The 22,411-nt window shown below is 40.7% G+C and overlaps 1 protein-coding gene across 6 annotated transcripts in view; it reads left to right on the top strand.

Annotated features, from left to right (window-relative positions):
- Positions 1–3,320: 3,320 nt before the first annotated feature.
- The window catches only part of LOC137257703 (BICD family-like cargo adapter 1), a 36,891-nt gene continuing 17,800 nt past the window's right edge, over positions 3,321–22,411 (top strand). Inside the window, exons 1-12 of one of the 6 annotated variants that reach the window (XM_067795104.1) lie at positions 3,321–3,454; positions 11,983–12,281; positions 13,892–14,107; positions 14,389–14,505; positions 14,677–14,823; positions 15,154–15,339; positions 15,427–15,618; positions 15,858–16,046; positions 16,566–16,781; positions 18,326–18,415; positions 21,419–21,552; positions 22,164–22,284. In XM_067795104.1, coding sequence (XP_067651205.1) covers positions 12,024–12,281; positions 13,892–14,107; positions 14,389–14,505; positions 14,677–14,823; positions 15,154–15,339; positions 15,427–15,618; positions 15,858–16,046; positions 16,566–16,781; positions 18,326–18,415; positions 21,419–21,552; positions 22,164–22,284 — 1,866 coding nt within the window. In that variant the 5' untranslated portion in view covers positions 3,321–3,454; positions 11,983–12,023. Of the gene's footprint in view, positions 3,491–11,982; positions 12,282–13,891; positions 14,108–14,388; positions 14,506–14,676; positions 14,824–15,153; positions 15,340–15,426; positions 15,619–15,857; positions 16,047–16,565; positions 16,782–18,325; positions 18,416–21,418; positions 21,553–22,163; positions 22,285–22,411 lie in introns of all 6 variants that reach the window. The other 5 variants (XM_067795112.1, XM_067795130.1, XM_067795120.1 and 2 more) reach the window with 5 other exon arrangements.

Genomic DNA, 22,411 nt, shown 5'->3' with positions numbered 1-22,411 from the left:
CCCCCCGTTTCTCAAGCAGCCGTATCCGCCCCGACATGTGTTGGTTATCTGCTACTGTAACAGATAGTAAATTCGCTAGGAAAAGGTGTGAATGAAAACACCAAGAAATGGCACTGCTTGTGTAATCCGCCCCCAAACCCAGTCGACCGAACCTTTGAGGAAAGATTCACGATGACAACTCATTCAGCCCATAGAGCCGGACCACGTCATACGGTTGACCAGCTGACCTGGGGTCACTTTAAGGACAGAAGCAACGTGTGTGTCTCAATCATACTGAAAAATAAAAGTAGGATTCTCGTCCTATCTGTTTACTTTGATGTCCTTTTTAAGAACTGACACACGCCACAACATCCCTCTCTAAAAGCGATACTGTGGGCTCTCCATGACATGATACGAGTACCTGAAATAGCGACCATCTCTATAAAACAGTATGACATAACCGTCATGACACCCGAAGTCTGTCCCCGGACCTCACCCCACACTGACCTGAACCTATTCATATCCCGAGTCTGATGACGCCCCGGGCTGTAGGGGAAGTGGGGTTGTGTGTGTCAAGTTTCCGTCGATAAGCTGTCTCAGATAAACAGTCTCGCGGGCAGTCCACATCCTGTTGTCACGGTAACGCTATCACAAGAAAATATTGTAATCATAATTAATGAAAGCTTAAGCAAGACCTGTTTAGACCGCACAAGCTCTTTGCCACAAAGTTTTAAGTACCTGCAAGATGAAAGCCCCTCGTTAAAAAATGGACGACATACTGTTAAAAAACGTATATAAAAACCATCAGTCGAAGACAGTCTCGTTAAAGTCGCACTCTAGACTTAGTTCTCGCGATTACTTTGTACTGCATTATTCCAGCTATATGGCGGTGGTCTGTAAGTTATCAAGTCTGGACCAGACAATCCAGTGATCATTAGCATGCGCATAGATCTACGCAACTGGGATACGATGACGTGTGTCAACCAAGTCAGCGACCCTGACCACCCGATATCTCTTACAAGTATGAGTAACTGAAGATCAGTTCTACCCTGCTACCTGAAGATCAGTTCTACCCTGCTACCTGAAGATCAGTTCTACCCTGCTACCTGAAGATCAGTTCTAACCCGGACCTTCACGGGTAACAATAACATAACAGTACAGACATTGCATATAGCCCACACATTTATACACCATGTCCGACATGTACATATACATATGTATTTGTATATGATACACATGAGTGAGGGTTATCGACAGTCGACTTAAAACGTTCGATCACCACGCAGTATTGTAAGCGTACATATTGTAAGTATATGGTAAGTGAGTAAGATTTTATGCAACAATTGGACGGTGGGGAGCACCAGAAATGGGCTCCACCCATCGTACCCATGTGAGGAATCGCACGTGCCTGAGTCGTGTGGGTGACGGGTTAACGGGTAACCAATCCCCTTGCCCTTTCGAATGGTGCAATGGATTAAAACACGTTTATATACGGCCCCGTGAGGACTGGCGGTTTGCTTGTTTATTTAACACCACCTACAGCAAACCTGTGCATCTTTATGGCAATCCAGTAACCAGCATTATGAACATCGATATAAGTAGTCGTGATTCGATCATATGTGTCAACCTCATGCTGCAAGACGCAACTAAAGGGGTCGGCAGGTCAGGCTCGCTGACTTGGTTGACACATTTCATAGTATCGCAATGGCGTTGATCGATGCTCATGCTGTCGATAGCTGGATTGTCCGGTGCAAACGCTATCGTACAGCTGCAATATCACTGAGTGCAACGTTTCACATCAAACAAACATATATATGGAAATCTGCAGTACTGTGTGGCGATCGAACGTTCTAAGTCAGTTGTCCGATAGCAAACCATCCGTCAAGCAAATCAGAAAACCATGCATAAGCATGTAGCTTACACTGCATGTCCGTCACGAGCCTCCTCTTGGACACAGGTGAAATTAAAATGTGCTTTTTCTATGTGTGGAGAAGGTCGGGGTAAGACACTGACAGCGGCGGAGTGATGTATCAGATTACTGATTACATGGACCATGCAGCAGATGTATGTCGTTATCTCAAAACAGGCGACGACAGGTGCGTGCGTCGTAGAGGTCCCAGGCGCTGGTCACAGACCTGCCACGGCGTTACAGTGGCTCAGTTACTCTGTCGGGGTGGTCCAAGTGGTAGCCAGCAACACTTGCTAGCTGTTAGAGAAAGATGGTCAGGTTTCCTGTCTTCGACCTACAATCGATGGATCGATGCTTGTGATACCAATAACTGGATTGTCCGGTCGAGACTTTAGTGTCTACAGGCTGCGGTCATGAAGCTGGACTATTGCACGTGTGACGTCAGCAGCCTTGTAAGTGCGTGACACCTTCACTGCTTTCGGGATATTTACCTAAATAGCTAAACCCAGCTCACTCATACCTATGGGTGGAATGTAAAGAGGATAATCGACAGCGTCATCTGTTCTCCCTGGTAAACTGTACATACCAACACACCAACCCTTTTAACTAGTGTGCATGTTTTGCATGAAGGTTGTGGGCAATGTCCACAGCAAATTACACATAGCATGGAACCATTGTGAATTTCATCAAGACAAAACTGTGTCCAGGGACACGGATGCCCCCGATGCTGTAGGAAGCGTTCCCTACACTGTGTGTGCTCTGGTGATTTATTTCTACTAAATAAGTTCAATAAACATCTATGCAACTCTGAGATGCAAACCTTTCGAGTCCCAATGAAACACATGTATAAGCTTAATTAGTTCTGTTGAGCAGTTTTGGTTGAGTTTAAGTGGATAAACTTAATCCTCTATTTTCACAATCATTAGAGAGAAATTCCACAAAATGTATCTAAGTACAAACGTCTCCAAACATACAAAAAAAACCTATAAAATACAAAAGCAAAATAACAGATGTATACCTTAGAGGCCCAATCAAACACGCTGTGCAAAGCTCAATCAAATCACTTAAGCAGCTTTTGTGAAGAAGTGGATAGACTTTATCCCCTATAACACTGAATACGAGAGAAAGTTCAAACGGCATTAAAATTGGAAAACTAAAATAAAATACAAAATCAAACATGAGTCTGCACACCTTAAGAGTCCCTCTAAAAGCACGTGTGTAATCTAAATGTTTAAGTGGATAACACTATCATAATAGAGAAAATGTACTTAAGTTCAAATTTCTCTAAACCTACAGAAAAAACGTAAAATAAAACACAAAAACAAAATATGACATGCACACCATTCTGGCGGGGGCATTAAAACTGCGCATGTGTTTTCGCACGTTTCATGGTAAATCCGAGACCAAATTCTATCACCATCCGTTGGAGATGAGTTACTCGCCCTTGCATTCCCTTACGTCATTTCCGGTTCACTAGCTGGCACTGAGAGAGATGCACTGCACATTAATACTGTCTTATTTGTGAGTCAACAACGCCAAAATGCCATCAACATGCGCGTTGGTCAGGTAATCCATATGAAAATATGAAAGATAAGCAAATTGGTGAGTTCTGACATTTTAGAATGGCTTGGTGTGCTTTGGCTTTCATGTGCCTCTCGCTCTCACCTCGTCTCGACTTCGATTTTTTGAAAACGACGCGCCATGCACCCGAGATGTCAGTGTCACCGATTTGATAGTTTGTTGATTCTGTTTGCTTCCGATGATTAGTATACAACGTTTTCATGTCGCTTTATATGTGATGTTTTGAGATTTCAGCATATATTATCATTATGAGGTTCCTCTCATGACTCATGCCTGCATATGATTATCCTATGACCATTGCTTGTGCCAGTGCCGTACACGGCTGCAGAACTTCTGCTGCCATCTGTGTCTACGTGTAGTCGAATTAAGTGTCTTATGCGGTTCGACCAGGTCTTTATCTAAATTATATCATGTTTTAGTAAATATATCGGTGAATGTTTTTAGCTCAGTATTGACCTAGTTCTTTAGAGCTTGTTCACTGAATAAAGATCCTAGTTGTTGACATAACAATATAGATATCTAATGATTATTGACATGATTCAGGTATGAGAGACTTTTGATTTCAGTATCTATTGAAAGACAAATAAGGTCAGCTTCCACCTAGTTTGATAGACATTGAATTATGATGGTACATATAGGAGGTATGGTTCTAATGAATATATCATTGTGGTCACAGTGTCATGGGTGTTTGTAGCTAACATGCATAGCATTCACAGACATGAACCTGCACTGGCCACAGTGGTGAAAATACTTTGTCGCACTTTTGCACACTCATTAGGATTATTGTGCACAAGAGGCTTACATGAATGGCTTCTTTGTACTTATACCTACACGTGTGCCCTATTTTCATAATCAAAATATTCAAAAATAAATATTTGCAAGCCATCAAACATCTCAGTTAATGGCTCACATATGAATTCAGTTGACATCAACCATGGAAACACACAAAAAATATTTTCAGCACATTTCCCACTGTTCACCTATGTGCAAAATTTGGTGAAGAAACAAGGTTTAGGGTCCTGCTCCGGACAAGAACACCACCACAATTTTCAGTCGAAGTCAGACTTCTTGTCATGGAAATGCCCAAAATATTTCATTCAGAAACCTGAAACTATTAAAAGGCACAAGTACACTACCAGATCTATCTATGTGCTGAGTTTGGTAAAGAAATAGACAATTTAAAGATCTACTCCCAGAAAAGATAAATGTGCATGGACACATGGACGGAGTCCATTGTAATATCCCCACAAAACGCGATGCAGGGGATAAAAATGTTTCAGTGTTTCAATTTATAATGACTGCTTTTCATTACAGTTAAGGGATTTCACACATAACTAAAAAAGCTTTCAATATTTTTCAACACAAATTGGAATAAATATCAGTCAGACTCTAAAGTCTAGAGCGACTATGCTTGTCGTAAGAGACGACTAACGGGATCGGTTGACATGTGTCATTGGTTCCCAGTTGTGCAGATCGATGCTCAAGTTGTTGATTGCTGGATTGTCTGGTCCACACTAAATGATTTACTGACCAACGCCATATAGCTGGAATATTGCTAAGTGCGGGGTAAAACTAAACTCACTCACTCAAATGTGTGGAGTTTGGGATTCACTGTCATCTTTTGATGACTCTTGTTTTAATAAGTCATTAGTAGCCAGTGTCATCAAACATGCTACTGCATCTATATATCTATACTTTCCATCTATGGCTGATAAGTGAGTATGACTGCCGATGATTTTGGAGAAAATACCTGTTTACTGTTGAGGAAATGATATGTAAAATTTGCAATAACCTTTTAGACTCATGGAATGCTACTGCCAGTCAAATCTGGCCCTACATTGGTGCTGTCAATGTAGCTGGAATAAATAAATGTATTTAAAAGGAAACTTTTCTGTGTCTAGGGTGATCCATGATTTTGGCGTGTATTTGCAGAGGTAGCTATTTGAATTGTTGTGATGTAGAACTTTTGAAGTACTGATCCGATTGTGACCATTTGTTGCTTCTCTTTTAAGAAAATCATCTAGGTTTTAACCTGTAGGCAGGGCCTTAAAAATGCTTTACAAATTACATGGCGAAATCTAACTTTGTTTGAGGAGGGGGTGTTTTCATTGTTACATCTGTTTCGTTTTTTATGGTACTACGGTAGGGTCCATACACTTACATGTCTTTCTAATTCCAAGCAATTCAAGCCCATGGTTTCTTCTCTCAACTTTCAACCTTGAATATTACAAAGGTAACACCAGTAAATAAAGTGCATATTAATCATTAATTATCACTTTAGTTTATCATCACTTTAAACATATACCTTCAAATTAATAAACTTCATGCACAATTTCATATTCTTTTGATTCTTAATTTGCTCAATAAGAGTCTGATTGCACCTTGAAAAGCAGACTTTCTTAACTAACAATTCATTGATGAACATATCAAAAAGTGTCCTGAGAAATAAAAGCCTTTTGTCCAATGGTGTATTGTTAACAAGCGATTAAATGTGGTATTTGATTAATATGAATGGCCCTTCCCCACCTCCTAACAATTGCTTTCTGGATGTATGTCATTATTTTAGTATTTGTTTATAATTCATGATGAAAAATAACAAACACTGTTTTGCTACTTGTTTGCTAATATGGAAAAGAAAGGATGTGATTGTGAAGCAAGGATTGAAGTTGGTGCTTGTACATAGAACATGGAAATATTAAAAGTAATATTCAAAGCAGGAGAAATGTGAACTGAGGATAATTCAGTTTGTTTTGGTATGAATGAAGTTTTTTGATAATTAATTTGTTTGCTCATTAATTATTTAATGCCTAAGTTCAGTAAGTGTATTGGTAAAATCTGCTTTGTAGACAGATAGTCAGGAGTAGTACAGAAACACCCATGGAACTGTCAAAAAGGTGATAGCAGCAATTCCACATATTGTATGAAGCAACCCCCAGCAATTCCTTTGAAACAGCTGTTGAAAAAACAGGGTTGGTCCGTTTGGAAATGAAGGTCTCCATCATGTTAATTATCTAGAAATGTATGAAAATTTGTTGGAAACAAGCAGTAAGGCATGGAACACTAGGTATTTTAGTGAGGAAATTCAAAATGTGATTCAAATTGGCGCCGCTCATGTTCAAGCGATCAACTGAGATATTTGATGGCTTATACATATTTATTTTTTGAATATTTGAATTGTGAAATAAGTACAAACAAGCCATTCATATAGCATTTTTGTGCACATTAATCTTGACGAGTGCTTGAAAGTGTGACGAGGTATTTCCACCATTGTTTCCTGTGGAGGTTCATGTTAGTGAACAGTATGCATGGTGTGTATCAAAGTTGGGGTATTTGTAGAAATGGGATGATCCTTTCCATACATACATATTGCTAACTTTGGGCAGTGGCGTAGTCTATAGGGTAAAGGATTCGCTTGTCACACTGAAAACCGTGGTTCAACTCCTTAATTATATTGTACTCAACCTGGTTGTTAGCCCTAGAGACAGACATGAATTAGACAAACTCAATATCAAAGGAGGTTTCGCACACTCAAGAATGTATGCAATGTTGCTATTTTTGTTGGATTAACAGAATTAGACACACCTTCATGTCATTTAGTGTATTGTTATGATTTGCCGTCCACATCCTGATGTGTCAGAGTAACTTCTTTGCTTCACTCATAGCTAATGTTGTAGATAGTGAAAACATACTTGGTAACTGAAGCTCACACACACACAAAGTATGCTTGTTTTGGAAGCCTACAGAGCAGATCCCATCAATTTCACCGGAACATGTAAATGCATTTTCTGAATATTACGATATTGTTTTCCTTATGTTATAGAAACTGACTTCAATTTATCTAGTACATTGATGTTTGCTGTGAAGTTGTGGTGTTTACACTCTGTGTGGTACAAGTCTTGTTCAGAAAAGAATGCATTTAGTCCCTTGCTATTCCCTTGCCTTCAGTCAAACACAAACTCAACTGCATCACACAATGACATGGTATTGTCATGATTTTGTTTACTGTCTGTGAGAGAGGTATAGTATTTCAAATGGATGGTTATTTTTATGTCCACAAGTGGTATGCTGATCTTTGACATGTGTTCCACAAGCACCTATTGCCTTTGTTGTCTTGCTGTAATCATGTTACTAACTCCTTAACCATTATGTTAACATGACATGACATGAAAGAATTGTTTGTGTGCACATGTGCCAATAGAAATGTATTTTAGCCACAGGTCTATTAAAGCAGTCTCTGTCAAACCCAGTAAGTTATATATAACTGAGTCTCAGTGTATTTCGTGATACTCCACCACTGAGTCTAACAAAACCTAGTAGAAGGTCGCATCAGGTAACCTTTGAGCGACCACTGACCGTCCAGTCAAATGCAAGACGGTTAAATAGATTTAACTTGTCAGACAAGGGCTACAATTTAAGGATCGGAGGGACTTTCAAAATATTCAGGTCACTGACACAGATCTCTCCACAAACAAAAAATCCGCATATAACACAATTATTTGACCTGCAGTATATACGCTGTGGGGTTTCTGTTGACATGGTTACCATTAGCTAATATTTCCAGAAGATAACATCCTTGAATATTGCCCAAAACACTATTTTCACCGACTGTTTACTCACCGTTGTCATGGTTGTGCGTACACGGTGTGCATCACCCGGAAGCGAACATACGCTAAAAAGCTTTTCGAGATAAAACGTTCAAAAGTTATGTGCGAATGTCCACTTTCGCAATCTGGTAAGCTGTGTTCTGATTGGTCAATTTGATAGGTTACCTGATGCGACCTCACACAAGATTTTGTTAGACTTAGTAGTGGCGTGTTACAAAAAGTACTGAGGATAAGTTTACTTAGACCGATGAATCACTGATCAAGGTAAATTGGTAATTTACTTGTTTGGCTCAATAAATCGGATGTAGTGACACATTAAATTAGTCTGTACTATACATCTGTAACAAACAACCAGTAAAACTGTTGCTATGTGTTGTTTGTGTTGGAATGTTATCTATATTGGAAGAAGCATTGCAGCATTGATTTACTTGTTTACTGCTGTTTTACAGGCCTGCTTCAGGAGTTCAAAAATCCTATCGCCCGACGTCTGGAACAAGTCAGTTTTCATTTCGGGCAATCATATAGTGGTATCTTACTTGTCAGTGGACTACTAGACAATTTCCACTTATGATTTCAAACTGCAAATAATCTTTAATTTAATTTCATATCTGCTCATAATGAAGCTGTTTAAGTTCGCAATAATAATTAAGTAGAGCTAGTAGAGAGTGAAATTATCACGCTTTGATAAGTAGTCCAGTAAATGTTAACATTGTGCATTGGGTCATAAAATCAGGGCAAGTGGACTTTTAGTCAGGACAAGTGACTTTCTTGAAGTCACTTACCCTGTGGCAAGTGGCTTTTCCATTTCAACATATTTTTGAACCCCTGCTGGTTATTCAGGTAATGGGACAATCCAGACTAAATTATGTTGATGTGGTCTCTGCTGACTGTTGATTTGCTGGGATTGAGAACGTTTGTCTGTGACATGATCCATGCTGTTTGACACTGAATGGAATTTCTCACTCCAATGTTTCACTAATTTAGTAGTAATTAGTATTAAGTGGGCTTACTGAGGATCAAATTTCACTTCCTTGTTTTCAGTTTAGTGTATATATTGTTAAGGCTTTATTAAAAAAAATATTATCAGGGGATATGTAGGAGCTAAATCTTGGATGTTGCAAGAGTGTGATGTAGCTATTTCCAGCATGTGGCTAGTGTTGTTTATGTTACAGCTGTAACTCTCACAGATATCACATGTGGCATATATTTGTAAAATGTGATTATTCAAAATGTGATGTTAACTTTTCACTTTTCATGGTCTTTATTTGTGTCATATGCACCAATATGTGCACCAAGTTTATTCTCTGTATCTAGATTAGTTATTTCTATGAGGTTATCAACATGTGATTTATTTTCCGCATCTACGTGGGTTGTTTTGTTCGTGTCATAGGTACAAATATAGTTCTGATTGAATCTAAATAGTTAATTTCTTCACTTCATGTATGCAAATAAAGGTGTGTAAGGCAAAACTATTATCTAATATGTATATAAAGTTTAGTAGATTCAAGGAGAAAGTGTTTGTGCGCTGCTAATCCTTGTCACATTACATATCAATATCAGCCATTTATATGTCCCAAAGTGGGAAGCGGGGATATGTGAGCTGTGCTCACTTCTACACTTGTATTCTGGAGTAACTCATGAAAAGGAAAGTGCTTTAAGTTGTAGTTCATGGACCTGTGCCTAGTACAGATACATACAAGTATTGCAGCTTCATGGCGGCAATCTGTAAATAATTGCATGGGGACTAGTGAATCCAGTAATCAACAGCATGAGCATTGAGCTATGCAACTGGGATAAAACAACTCTTTATTGTCAGCCAAGTTACACCATCTGATCCTGTTAGATGCCTCTTACTAAAATACTATAAACAATAAAATGGTTATCGCTTTGTATTTTCTCATTACAACTCTCGTCAAAATGCTGATATAAAATATCAACTAAGGTAACAAATACCTAGTTGAGATTTCAAACTTTACTGATATCACTGATCCAGTACCATGTGGCAGAGGGAAAACTACCGTTTTCTTTTTTTCTAAGTCCAAAAAACACTAATAAGAAGCAGATTTGAATTATGCTATTGGCCTCACACCTATGTCAAAACCTGGTGTACGGGTGTATGTACTTCACAGTCATAGCAACACTGAGAAGCTTGTTCATAACGTTATTAAATACTTCCATCTTGAAAGAGACAGAGGGAAATCATTTGTTAGCTATGATAGGGTGTACTATAGGGCAAGCTGTGCACTGGGCTTGTCATATAACCAGGTATATGGGGTTGCAAAGAAATTTACGGTGGGGGTTGTCTCAAAACCAATAACCAATAATGAGCCAGGTAGGAAACACAAGCTGGACAGGTTTGATAAAAGTGCTATTCAACCACCTGTCCTGAAGTTGTATGAACAGAAAATACCACCAAGCTTTACCAAAAAACAGGAGGAAATAAAAGACACTATAAACATGTCACATCCAACGTTAGCTGTTGCACTAGTAGAAATGGGGTTCAAATATACAAAACGCAGGGATGAGAGACATGTCTTCAGAGAAAAATATTCCAGTGTGTCCAGGCGGGCATCGTGTCTAAGGTCCATCGAGGAATATCAAAACCAAGGTTTTCAGTGCATACAGTGATCAACTACCTTATGAGGTGCATGAAAATCTCTGACTCGGGTCATGTTATTGTATGTTTCCTACAACCGTGTACATTGCTGATTTTTTTCTAAGTTTTCCAATTTTATGAAGGGTAGACCAGGACTTTCCTGATGACAATCTCGTGAACAAGTGTTGGTCAAGATAAGTGAGGCTGGGATTAATACACAATATATGATATGAAACACTTTCCTACATATATTATTGTAGAATGAGCTACATAAAAACATTTTTGTAGCTTTCATTGTTTACATTACTTAACACTGGTTGCCGAAGACAGAATCTGACCCGGACCTTCACTGATCTTGCCTAAGTAAAAGTGCTGGGACGCAGTTAGTGCATGCCAGTCTGTTGAATACTGCACAACTGGTCAAACGACATGGCTGTATAATGTGATGTTCATTATTAGACACTTATATTTCACAGACTTTTTACCTAAACGTCTGCAACGATTCTAAGATTCTTTATGGAACAGCATGTACTATGCTGGAATTATGAGATCATGGCAGCATGGTCAGTGAATGTCTCCAGGTTAAATCCCGCATCACTCAGTGCAGATAGGTGCAAGTCTGCAGCTAGGTAACATTCCCACCAGGTCATGTGATCTCTGGTCATAGTTGTCACTTCAGTAGAGTTCATACATATGGTACCCTGGTGACCAGCTGACTAAATCTGATTGGGTGACCAGTCACTTGGCTGCCTTTTTCTCCACAGTTATATCATGCTGGCGTCATGCATAATATCAGCCACTGCCCTCACTGGTGCTTGACTGTTGACTGAATGGAAAATAAACATTTCAAAATACTGACATTTGATGATTTAATGATTTTATGAAATCTTGGCTAATGGCTCCATAGCAGAAGCAGAAACGTCACTGTGTTTTTGAATTAGCATGTTTGGTGTTTGTGTAAGTTATTTGTGTTAAAAGTCCAACTGTATCCCTTGCACACATGATGCAATGCTGTCGGTTTCTGGTGAATCTGTGTCTCTGAAGTGTCATTCAATGTCATTTCCCCAGAACCCCAGCAAAACCTGCAAACTTTCTGTAATGGACTTCTTTTGTTGCACTTTTTGTTGTTGTTCTTTGTTTCACATTTTTTTATTTCTGTATTTGGAGATGTTTGATGATGTTTTGTAGTAATTCTGCCTGTGTTGTAGTAATTCTTATCTTGAAAGTACCTTGTATACTGAGATATTACTTCTTGTACAGGTTGGAAGTGAACTGATTATGAGTGCTTGCTGATATGAAGTTTGGCATTGCAGCATTATAAGGACTGTGCCCTCCCCGGCGCCAGGGGCGAGCCATGTGTGCATGCAAGCTAGACTCGTCTCCTTCGGGATCGACACCAACACTCTGTGAACTTGACGATCTCCTAACTCTCGTCTCCATGGCGTCATACCAAGGGGATTCCCCCAGTGAGGGTGACCTGTATGCTCAGTTGGCTCAGAAAGAGCAAGACCTGATTCTAGCAGCTGAGCTTGGGAAGGCTTTGCTGGACAAAAATCTTGAACTCTCCACCAGGAATGAACAGCTGTTGGAAGAGTACTCCACCAAGATAGAGGTATGTCAAACTGGCACAGGGACCATCACAGGAAAATGCTATATGTGAAAAAAAATCCCCTTTATGACTAATGCAGTTGAATTTTTCAAAAGTTACTGAGATTTGTTTACACAGTTTTTACAGCTGTAATATAGCTGCATTCAAATAGAATAGAACTCAGCTACTTACTTCTGTTTCAAATTTATGATGTCCAGATAAACGAAAGAGGTGAAGACTTATTTTTCATTTGTCATATCCTCTTACATCTTTCATTTATACCAGTATGTCAATTTCTGTGTAGTCAGAAAATTATCACAATTTATTGGTCGTCTAATCCCCAGTAAAATCACAAAACACTGAGAAATAACTCTGTTTTCAAAGCTTGGTATGAAGATTTTGTTTTGTTCGAAAGCTCTGAACGTCAATAATATCACCATAACTTACCAAGAATAGTTTTGCAGTTGTAAGATGCTAATTTATTGGATAAAAACTGTGGAAACCAGTCTGCTATAAGGATCCTGATTGGTCAAAATCAAACATGTGACTGAAGGCAGCCAATCATACTATAATGATTTCTGTCCTTGTGTGCAATAACTTATAGATCTGATGAAAGCTTTTTTCAGCATCATGTTATTCTGATTGGTTTAAATAGAAAATTGCCATATATAGTCAAAAAATGGATGTAGTGTATTAGGTTGCAATCTGTGATAAATATATGTCTCATACTGAGCTTTATTTGACTCATGTCAGACACAAGTGCCAGTTCATTATCAGTAACATTGACTGTTACCTGTCACCCTTCATCATCAGTGCCAACCACTTTCCACATATTACTTGACCAAATTTAAAGAATTTCAGAATATTTTGGTAGTCTTTCAGTTTCAAAGGTTGTTTCGTGGGTGGCATTTTAACTTACTTAGAGGATAGATAGATCAACCATATACCTATCAGCAGCCATTAAAATTGTTCGGAATTTTAAATGAACCTCAAAATACTAATAGGATTCTTCATGCTACCTAGTTCAGCTGAAAAAAAACCAATACTACTAGAGTGTCTATAAATAGACAATGGACTAATTTACAGTTCACAAAGTACAGAAAATGATTCTAAGTCATCTAAAGACAATAATAAAAGGTAGATGTCAGCTGTATGTTAGTTACGTAATTTTTATCACACTACATTTTTTAAAATGGGATATTTAGCATTTTAATGGGATAATACTGCAAAATCACATCCCAAAGTGATCCCTGCTGACACCATATAAGGCCATATGTGGGTAGGTGACAAATACTCTGACCAGCCCAAATTTGTAGTAGGCTGTACATTCATCACTTATTGTGTATGCTGACATCATGGTAGGTACGGAGGAAGGGAGGCTGTTCTGCCATCTGTAATTGGAGAAGTTATAGTGATGAGACATTTCACAACACAAGTTCTTTCAAGGGCTATAAGTGATGATGAGTCAGAGATTTTTTTGTTGATGAATTATGCAGGTCAGTTTGGAATGCCAGTATTGGTTTTTCACTTGTCCTTGGGACTAATAAGCAGACTCACTCACTCACTCACTCACTCACTCACTCACTCACTCACTCACTCACTCACTCACTCACTCACTCACTCACTGTCTACAGGAGCTTGAGCAAGAGAGGCATGAGCTTCACCTGCGTCTGGAAAAGATAGAAGCAGAGTATGAGAACACTGTGAAGGAGCTACAGTACGACATCGGCTACCTGCGCCATGAGCTGCAGGCCAGCAAGCAGCAGGAGCTGATGGGAGACAAGGAGCGCTCACAGACCATCCGCAATCTCAAGCAGCAGAATGAGCGACTCAATGAACAACTCAAACAGGTAGGTGTCAGGAGGAGCTACAGGGCCAGGTTACAATCATGTTCCCACTCTCAAGACTGTATCAAAAGTTCCAGTAGAATTTGTACTTATACTTGATCCCCTTTGACATTTTTGACAATTAGTGTCCAGCACTTGGACCTGTCAATTTATAGAAACTTTGGTTATATTTTCTTAGAGTTAGTGATAAGCTGGTGGTATCTAACACCTGCAAGTGCAATTAGTATGGGATGTGAGGGTATTACCGTTTGTTATGTTCCTCATTGTTGTTTCCATGGTAACAGAGTGCACATCGGGAGCAGCAGTTAGGGGAGGAGGTACAGACTCTTAGGGAGCAGATGATGTCGAAACGGACCTCGATGCATGAACATGTCATCCACCTGGAAATACTCCGAGAAGAGGTGAGGACTCCACTGACTTGAGTGTGTATCACTGAGTTACCTACCATGGAGCCATCCATTGTGTTATGCTTATTGCAAATAATCCAGAGTGTAAATTTTCAGTCTCTTATGTACTAGTAGATGCTGAGTTTGTCAGATGACTCAGGCTGAGTGTTGTTTGTGCTGTCACAGAAGAACCATATCCAGGAGAAGTGCCAAGAGGTGGAGAAGAAGATTGTGCTGCTGACAGAAGAACGTGACGCCCTGGCTTGTAGTCTGGAGGAGTCCCATGACCGGATCATGATGCTGGAAAGACAGAAGCAGGAGAAAGACCAACAGGTGAGAGGGAGGGGAACAGTTATGGGGAAACATGACACCTTGGTCTGTCATCAGGAGACATCCCATCATCAGGAGTTCTAAGAAGGGACAACAGGTAACAGAATCATCACTTGGGTGATCATCAGTCTGTTTAAACTGATATGCAAGTGGATCAGCTTAGATAATACATTTCAGCTTGTTATGATTGGTATTTAGATCTTCTTTGTGATGGAATACTGGAGAGATGTGTCAGTGCTTGTTCCTACACATTACTAAAGAATTAAGGTACTTGGTACAACTGAGCAAGTGACTTTGTAATGCTGCCACTTTACTGCCTCCTCCTTGTTGTAGCTCCACCAGCAGCAGCGTGAGGTGATGGAGCTGCAGGAGGCCAATGCCCAGCTTCAGGCACAGGTAGAACATCTGTCTCAGCAGAGTCAGTCCAGCTCCACCGGACCCTCCATGAACCTTTTCAGCGAGCTGACTGCCATGTCTCCTGGCTTCGAGAGCTCCCTGCACAGCGAGATGCGAGAAGATGTAAGTAGCCTCTCACAGATCCACATTCCTGATGTATTCCATGCATAATTATCTACAGCCTAAAATGAGAATGTCCTTACACTTCAGCACCCTCTCAACCCATGGCACCGCAGCATGTCTGCAGAAATGCTGGATGAAGATGATTATGAGTGTGATGATGATGATGACCAGTACGAGATGGCGATGCTGGCCAACTCCACCATGTCAAATGAGAGCAGCTTCCTGACAGAGTTCCAAGAAGCCACTGCCACCAACACATCCAGGGAGGAAGAGAGGGAGGTGATGCTTGTTGCCTAGTTTTCCTAGTGGGCTGCAGTTTCTGTTCTGAGTTACCTACCTTAGATGTGCCAGTCACAGAATTAACTGCTTAGCACAGATAATGTTTTCCAGCAGTTAATTATCAGTGATGACATTTAGGCAGATATTTAGTCACCAAAGTCACTAAAGTATGTGTTTCTATAACTCCTGATAATCATGTGTTGACATGTACTGTTACTCATGTTTGTTATTTTGTTCAGCTACGTACAGAGGTGATTGGGACGTACAAACAGCTGCAGAAGATGCTGAGGGTCATCAAAGGGGAGAGCACCTGCTCCACTGACTCATCTGACGAGGATGCCGGGGCCCATGGGGGACAGGCTGGCAAACTGGGCGACTGTCTGCATGATCTGCAACAGCTGATGCAGGACATGATGAAGATGCACATGGTGGGTGATGGATGCACATAGTGGGTGATAGCCGCAATGTGCTTGTCCAATCCTCATGTCTTGTGATTCAATATCTTTCTGGCATCGACATATAAAACTCGTTAATATTGATGGTGAACTGGTTCCCTATTGATGACACATTGATTGACAGCATTGATGGTGCATTATGACATTAGGTGGTGGGCTAGCCTGATGGTTAAAGCATTTGTAATGTCGAAGCCCTGGTTTCAATTCCCTACATGGGTACAATGTGTGAATCCCATTTCTGGTGTCCCCAGCTGTGATATTTCTGGAACATTGCTAAAAGTGTTGAAAGCTAAACCCATGTACTCAGAGATGAAATTATTACACATTGTGTGGACCTGTGCTGGACAAATGATGCATTTGATGGAATGGGAGTTCAGGATGAGTTAATAATGGGCCATTGTTCACAATGCAATGGGTGTTTCTTGTAGTTTCTGTGATGAGATTTTCAGGTCCAGACTCAGTTACTTACACCTCCATGACACTTTCTTCTAGGATCGAAGCGACTATTCCTACGGAGGAGCCACAGCGTCAGCGTCAGCATCGGTGGTGTCATCTCTTTCCATGGACTGTATGGAGAAGTCTATCAGTGACCTGCACGAAGAGCTGATGACAGCACAACGTGACCTGGACAAAGTGCAACAAGAGTGTGCAGCTCGAGATGCACAGCTCATGCAGAAGAGTGCTGAGTTTGCTGCGATGGCCCAGAAGGTATCTGTGATAGTCTGTCCTACCCTCAGTGTTAGCATGAGAGTCAAGGGGTGTTTGACTGCTTGTCTTACACTCGAAGTGGAAAGTTAAATATTGTAATACAAAAGGCTTCAAAAATATGTCATAAAAAACAACTTAGACATTTAATGATGCATCACAAACATTGCCAGTGCAAAGTTAAATTTTATGTGACTCATTGAAAAAAGTAAAGGTCAAGGACCCTAGACCCTAGAAGTTCTAACACTGCTCTGATTTGTAATATATCTCCATGTTTTCTAGCCAGTAGACTTGTACACTCCATTATTTGTGTAATCAGCATCTTGTTATCTGCAGTAGTGGAGAGTGACTGGAGCATGATTCCAGCAGTTTTATGTCCTTTTTTCTTCACCGACATTTTATTTCTGAACATTTTCTCATCCCTTGACGCAATGACATTAATTTGTGTACAACAGTATTTCTCATGGGCTAGACCAAAATACTGAAATAGTATTTGAAGAAGGTGATTAAATAAGCATCCACTTGCATGCTCTTTTAGGATATGCCTGCCAATTGTCATCTGTATATGGTAGCAGTGCCAGTCTCCCAAGACGCTGCAATTCGCTGTGCAGATGAATGTTCCTTGCACATGTCCCATGTATTCAAATGTCAGTCAGCCCTGAGTTAAATAGCATCATATTGACTCATGTGTTTTACCCCTGTGAATACATACAGTCACTGTGCCTACTTGACAGTGTATGTGTTTAGTCAAGGTGTGAACGAAGCTGTTAGTAATCAGCATACAACAGTGACCTTCACTGTATATGAACAAACTGACAGTACTCTTCCTTGTGGATGCAAACCCATCACATGCAAACCCAATACATATAGTCCTGTCACATGCAAACCCATCACATGCAAACCCAGTACATATAGTCCTGTCACATGCAAACCCATCACATGCAAACCCAGTACATATAGGCCTGTCACATGCAAACCCATGAAGGTCTGGGGTAGAATAGTCCTTCAGCAACCCATGCTTGCCATAAAAGGCGACTATGCTTGTCGTAAGATACGACTAACGAGATCGGGGGTCAGGCTCGCTGACTTGGTTGGCACATTTCATGGGTTCCCAATTATACAGATCAATGCTCATGTTGTTGATCACTGGATTGCCTGGTCCAGACACAATTACTTACACACCTCCATCAAACAGCTGGTATATTGCTGAGTGCAAACCAGTCAAATGCAAATCCATCACATTCAGACCCCTCAAATACAAACCCACCACACACAAGCCTGTCACATGCAAACCCATCACACACAAGCCTGTCACATACAAACCCACCACACACAAGCCTGTCACATGCAAACCCATCACACACAAGCCTGTCACATACAAACCCATGACATACAAAACCCACTTGTAGGGTATGGGTGACCTTGGTAGCCGTGGAAACAAGACATACAGTCCATAAGGCAGTACTTGAGGTGAGACAGTTTCCATCATGCCTTTGCTATGTTCTCCCAGGGTCAGTTTAACTGTTTTGGTCATCTTTGTGTTGAAGTATCACCCGGGTGCCATGCTGGCTCACTGCTGTTTCCCTTGGATGGCCAAGTTAAAGATCAAACTTGCACCACTGATGGTGTGTTACCTGGTAGGTCCTACACCAACACAGTTCTGTCATCTCACATTGTCACTAACCCAGCTTCATTTGTCTGCTCACATTGCTGCTTGTCTATTAGTTGCCACTTCCAATATTGTTTAGAGTGACCATGAACAATTGAGCCTCCATGTTGCTGTGTCAGTATCTGAGTTGCTGGCCAGGCATCCATTACACAGAGCAGTCTTGAGGGATGCAAATTCTGCAAGCCTGTTGAAATGAGAGACTTTGGACTATCTTAACTCTGGAGTTGTTATATGTCTACACAACAGTAAGATCGGAGTAACAATGGTTACTAACATTTGGAAGACTGATTTTTGTGTTTAAACATGATCTTATATTTGTGGCCCTCAGGGAAGCCACCTAATATTCCCTGTGTTTAGATTGCAATATAAATAATAAAATGTGAATGAATTAGTGCAACGTTGCATTAAATCAACTATCACCCATCTACTAGCTGAACATTATTTCAAGTGAACCTTTAAGAGTCATGTTCCTTGCAGCATACTTTATGTATATTTTACAAGCAACTTGTGATTGAAACCAGTTGGGCAAACATCAATAACACTGTGTGGACCATTTGTTTACATTCCTCTGTCTAGAAGCTGTTCAGGCAAGTTGAAATGGATAGTAAGTCTTTTATTTAATCCTTAGGAAACTAAAGTGAATGCATATGCTCCATTATATAAAATACAGGCCAAAATTTTGTTGTAAGTGTGTGATGTTGTGTCTTTAAGTGAATTTAACATGCAGATTTGTGACTACATGATTACCTGACAGAAAGTGAGTGAGCTAACACATTGGATGAAGTCAGCTGTTTTGATGTTGCTAACACATTGGATGAAGTCAGCTGTTTTGATGTTGCTAACACATTGGATGAAGTCAGCTGTTTTTGGAATCCACACTGACATCATAGTGTCCTGATATTTCCACAATAAAGACTTATCCAATACTGTTAGCTTAATGCAGGATGTAGAAACCTTGTTAGTGTTTCTAATTTCAAGTTGATGTAATTTATGGACGTATATGAAGTAAGGATGTAGTGAGTAGAAAGTATGATTAGATTGGATATCAGATTATTGAAGTGGGAGCTCACTTTGACCAGATACTGGCTGGCAACTCTGTCAGGGACTGTAGTGTTAGTGCGCATATTGCTGGGGAGTCCTGTATGGTGTAGTTACATTAATGCTTTCAGTGTTTTTGCTATTAATTCATCATTGTGACAGCAGCAGCAGCAGCAGCACCATGGTAACCAAAGCATTTTGTCGCCACTGACAACCACAGAAATTTATCTCAGCACTGTATGCTCTGCTTGTTATTTATGTACAGACCAAAAATGTTGTGGTTTATGAAACATGACAGTCAGGTAAAGTCATCACTTGGTCAATTGAAGGTGGAAACTAAATACAAAGTTCCAGTGAAGTTTGAGTGGAATCTAATCAAATGCGTCAATGGACAAGAGGCTGAGAAGTGGCAAGTCAAATGGGCTGATGGAGGAAGTCAGATGGGCAGTGACCTCTGTGAAGATGGAGTGATCCATCCACTGTCCATGTAGTCAAAAGGTCAACCAACTTCTGGGACACAATCCTTTCAGGCCTATTTTTTAGCCCATGAAGGGGGAGCTTTTTGACCAGTTGACTTTTTTCATCCCTTTTGACTTTCAACCAATTCAGCTGCAACCCAGTTTCAGTCTTTCTCTAGGTATGAAAGATTTAAGATTATAGCTTAAAATGTTGACGGATTTGTCCACACTACTGTCCAAGTTTTCATGTTCTGTGAACCACAACATTTCAGTAGGTCTGAGTCTGTTACTAGCATGTATTCTACTATTGCATGTAGACACTGGCCATCCATGTGTACGTGGATGTGCATGCACGCATGCGATCAACTTGCCCATTACTTCCCATTGGCTTCCTGTAGATCAACACCAGGCTGCCACTGGAGATTAGGATAATCATAACAAATTGATTTGGTGTGTTGCATCAATGTTGATTACTTTTTGATTGAAATTCTAGTAGATCATAATATTTGTTTTTAGCATGACATTGTGGGCGTGGTGGCAAAGGCCTGGTGTTAGTCTTACATAGGATGGAATGCCATAGACTCATACCAACTGATGTGATAGCCACCTAGTAGGTCCCTTCCATAAAACATTAGCTTTACCTTTTTAAAGCCAGGTGTAGTGTTGCAGCCAGTTGTGTTATCTGTCACTATCAACAAGTTTGACAAGATAAACAAAATCAGTTTGTTGTGGCTTTACAAATGTTAATCTGCATTTCACCAGACCATGCATATACTATAGATCTGCAGCAGTATTCTCACAGAGAACTTGTTGTGAGTATACAGTCTGGTGTGTGCCTGCAGCAGTAGTCACAGAGAACTTGCTGTGAGTGTACAGCCTGGTGTGTGCCTGCAGCAGTAGTCACAGAGAACTTGCTGTGAGTGTAGAGCCTGGTGTGTGCCTGCAGCAGTAGTCACAGAGAACTTGCTGTGAGTGTACAGCCTGGTGTGTGCCTGCAGCAGTAGTCACAGAGAACTTGCTTTGAGTGTACAGCCTGGTGTGTGCCTGCAGCAGTAGTCACAGAGAACTTGCTGTGAGTGTAGAGCCTGGTGTGTGCCTGCAGCAGTAGTCACAAAGAACTGCTGTGAGTGGACAGCCTGGTGTGTGCCTGCAGCAGTAGTCACAGAGAACTGCTGTGAGTGTACAGCCTGGTGTGTGCCTGCAGCAGCAGTCACAGAGAACTTGCTGTGAGTGTACAGCCTGGTGTGTGCCTGCAGAAATAGCCACAGAGAACGTGCTGTAGGTCTTGGTGTGGACATTTTGGATCAAGAGATAAAATGATAAGATAAAAATATTGTACTGTTAGTGGAAGCCATGCACAGGATACTGAATGCTGACATTGGATTTGATTGGGTTGTTCCTAATTAATGCATATGATCATGTTTATTAAAATGTACATGTTATCATGGCAACTAACTAGTTGAATTGCAATACAGCTGCAGGAGCAGCAGGACCGACTGGTACAGCTGCAGCGTGAGCGTGACCAGCTGCAGGACTCCATGATGGGAGACCTGACCAAGGACAACATCCTGGAGCAGGCCAGGAAGGACCGGGACCTTGCCATGGAGAAGTAAGGCCGCTCATTTCCTCACTCTGTTGTCATTCAATTTGTTTTGACGTCAACTTATAGAACTGATAGAATGATGTCCCTTTGCTCCATGTTAATGTTCCTTGGGGGATTCCAGTGAAGAAGATTAAACATCCATATAATTGAAATATATGGATCATAGATGTGATATGGTTCAAACCTTTTCATGTTTACAGATTAATTGTTCTCCTTTCTGTGCATACAAATCACTTGCAGGCATCTAGGTTAGTTTCCCTGCAGCATTGTTGATACACTGGTTGATCATTGTTGATATAACTGATTCATTGACTGGTGTATGACTGACACTCAGATGTCCAACTGACTCACTGATGGGTGTATGACGTACTTCCTGATGTCAAGTGACTCACTGACAGGTGCATGACTAATTCTGGTGTCCAGCTGATTCACTGTTGATGTATGACAGACCTCCTGGTGTCCAGCTAACTCAGTGGTATCCAGCTGACTCACTGATGGGTGTATGACTGACTTTGTGGTGTCCAACTGATTCACTGTATGACTGACTTCCTGGTGTCCAACTGACTCACTATGACTTGTATCTGAGTGATTCACTGATGGATGTATGACTGTTGTAGAGGTCATCAGCTGGAAGTGGAACTGGCCAAGTCCAAGATGGATCTGATGACTCTGAACCAACAGTTGGTGGGCGCGATCAAGCAGAAGGTGACTCTTTCACAGGAGCTTGATCAGTGGCAGGTGCGCACATACTAACACTTACTCCCGCCATGCAAACACACTGCAACATGAGAGACATCGTTCAGTTGTCAAGTTTAGAACCATCAAGCCATTAGCTATCTCCAAGAATCGCTTTCACCATTTTATC

This window comes from Haliotis asinina, chromosome 1 (genome assembly GCF_037392515.1).
Source record: "Haliotis asinina isolate JCU_RB_2024 chromosome 1, JCU_Hal_asi_v2, whole genome shotgun sequence".
Classification (NCBI taxonomy): domain Eukaryota; kingdom Metazoa; phylum Mollusca; class Gastropoda; order Lepetellida; family Haliotidae; genus Haliotis; species Haliotis asinina.
Note: the sequence above shows the minus strand (reverse complement) of the source record. Positions and strands in the feature narration are given on the sequence as shown.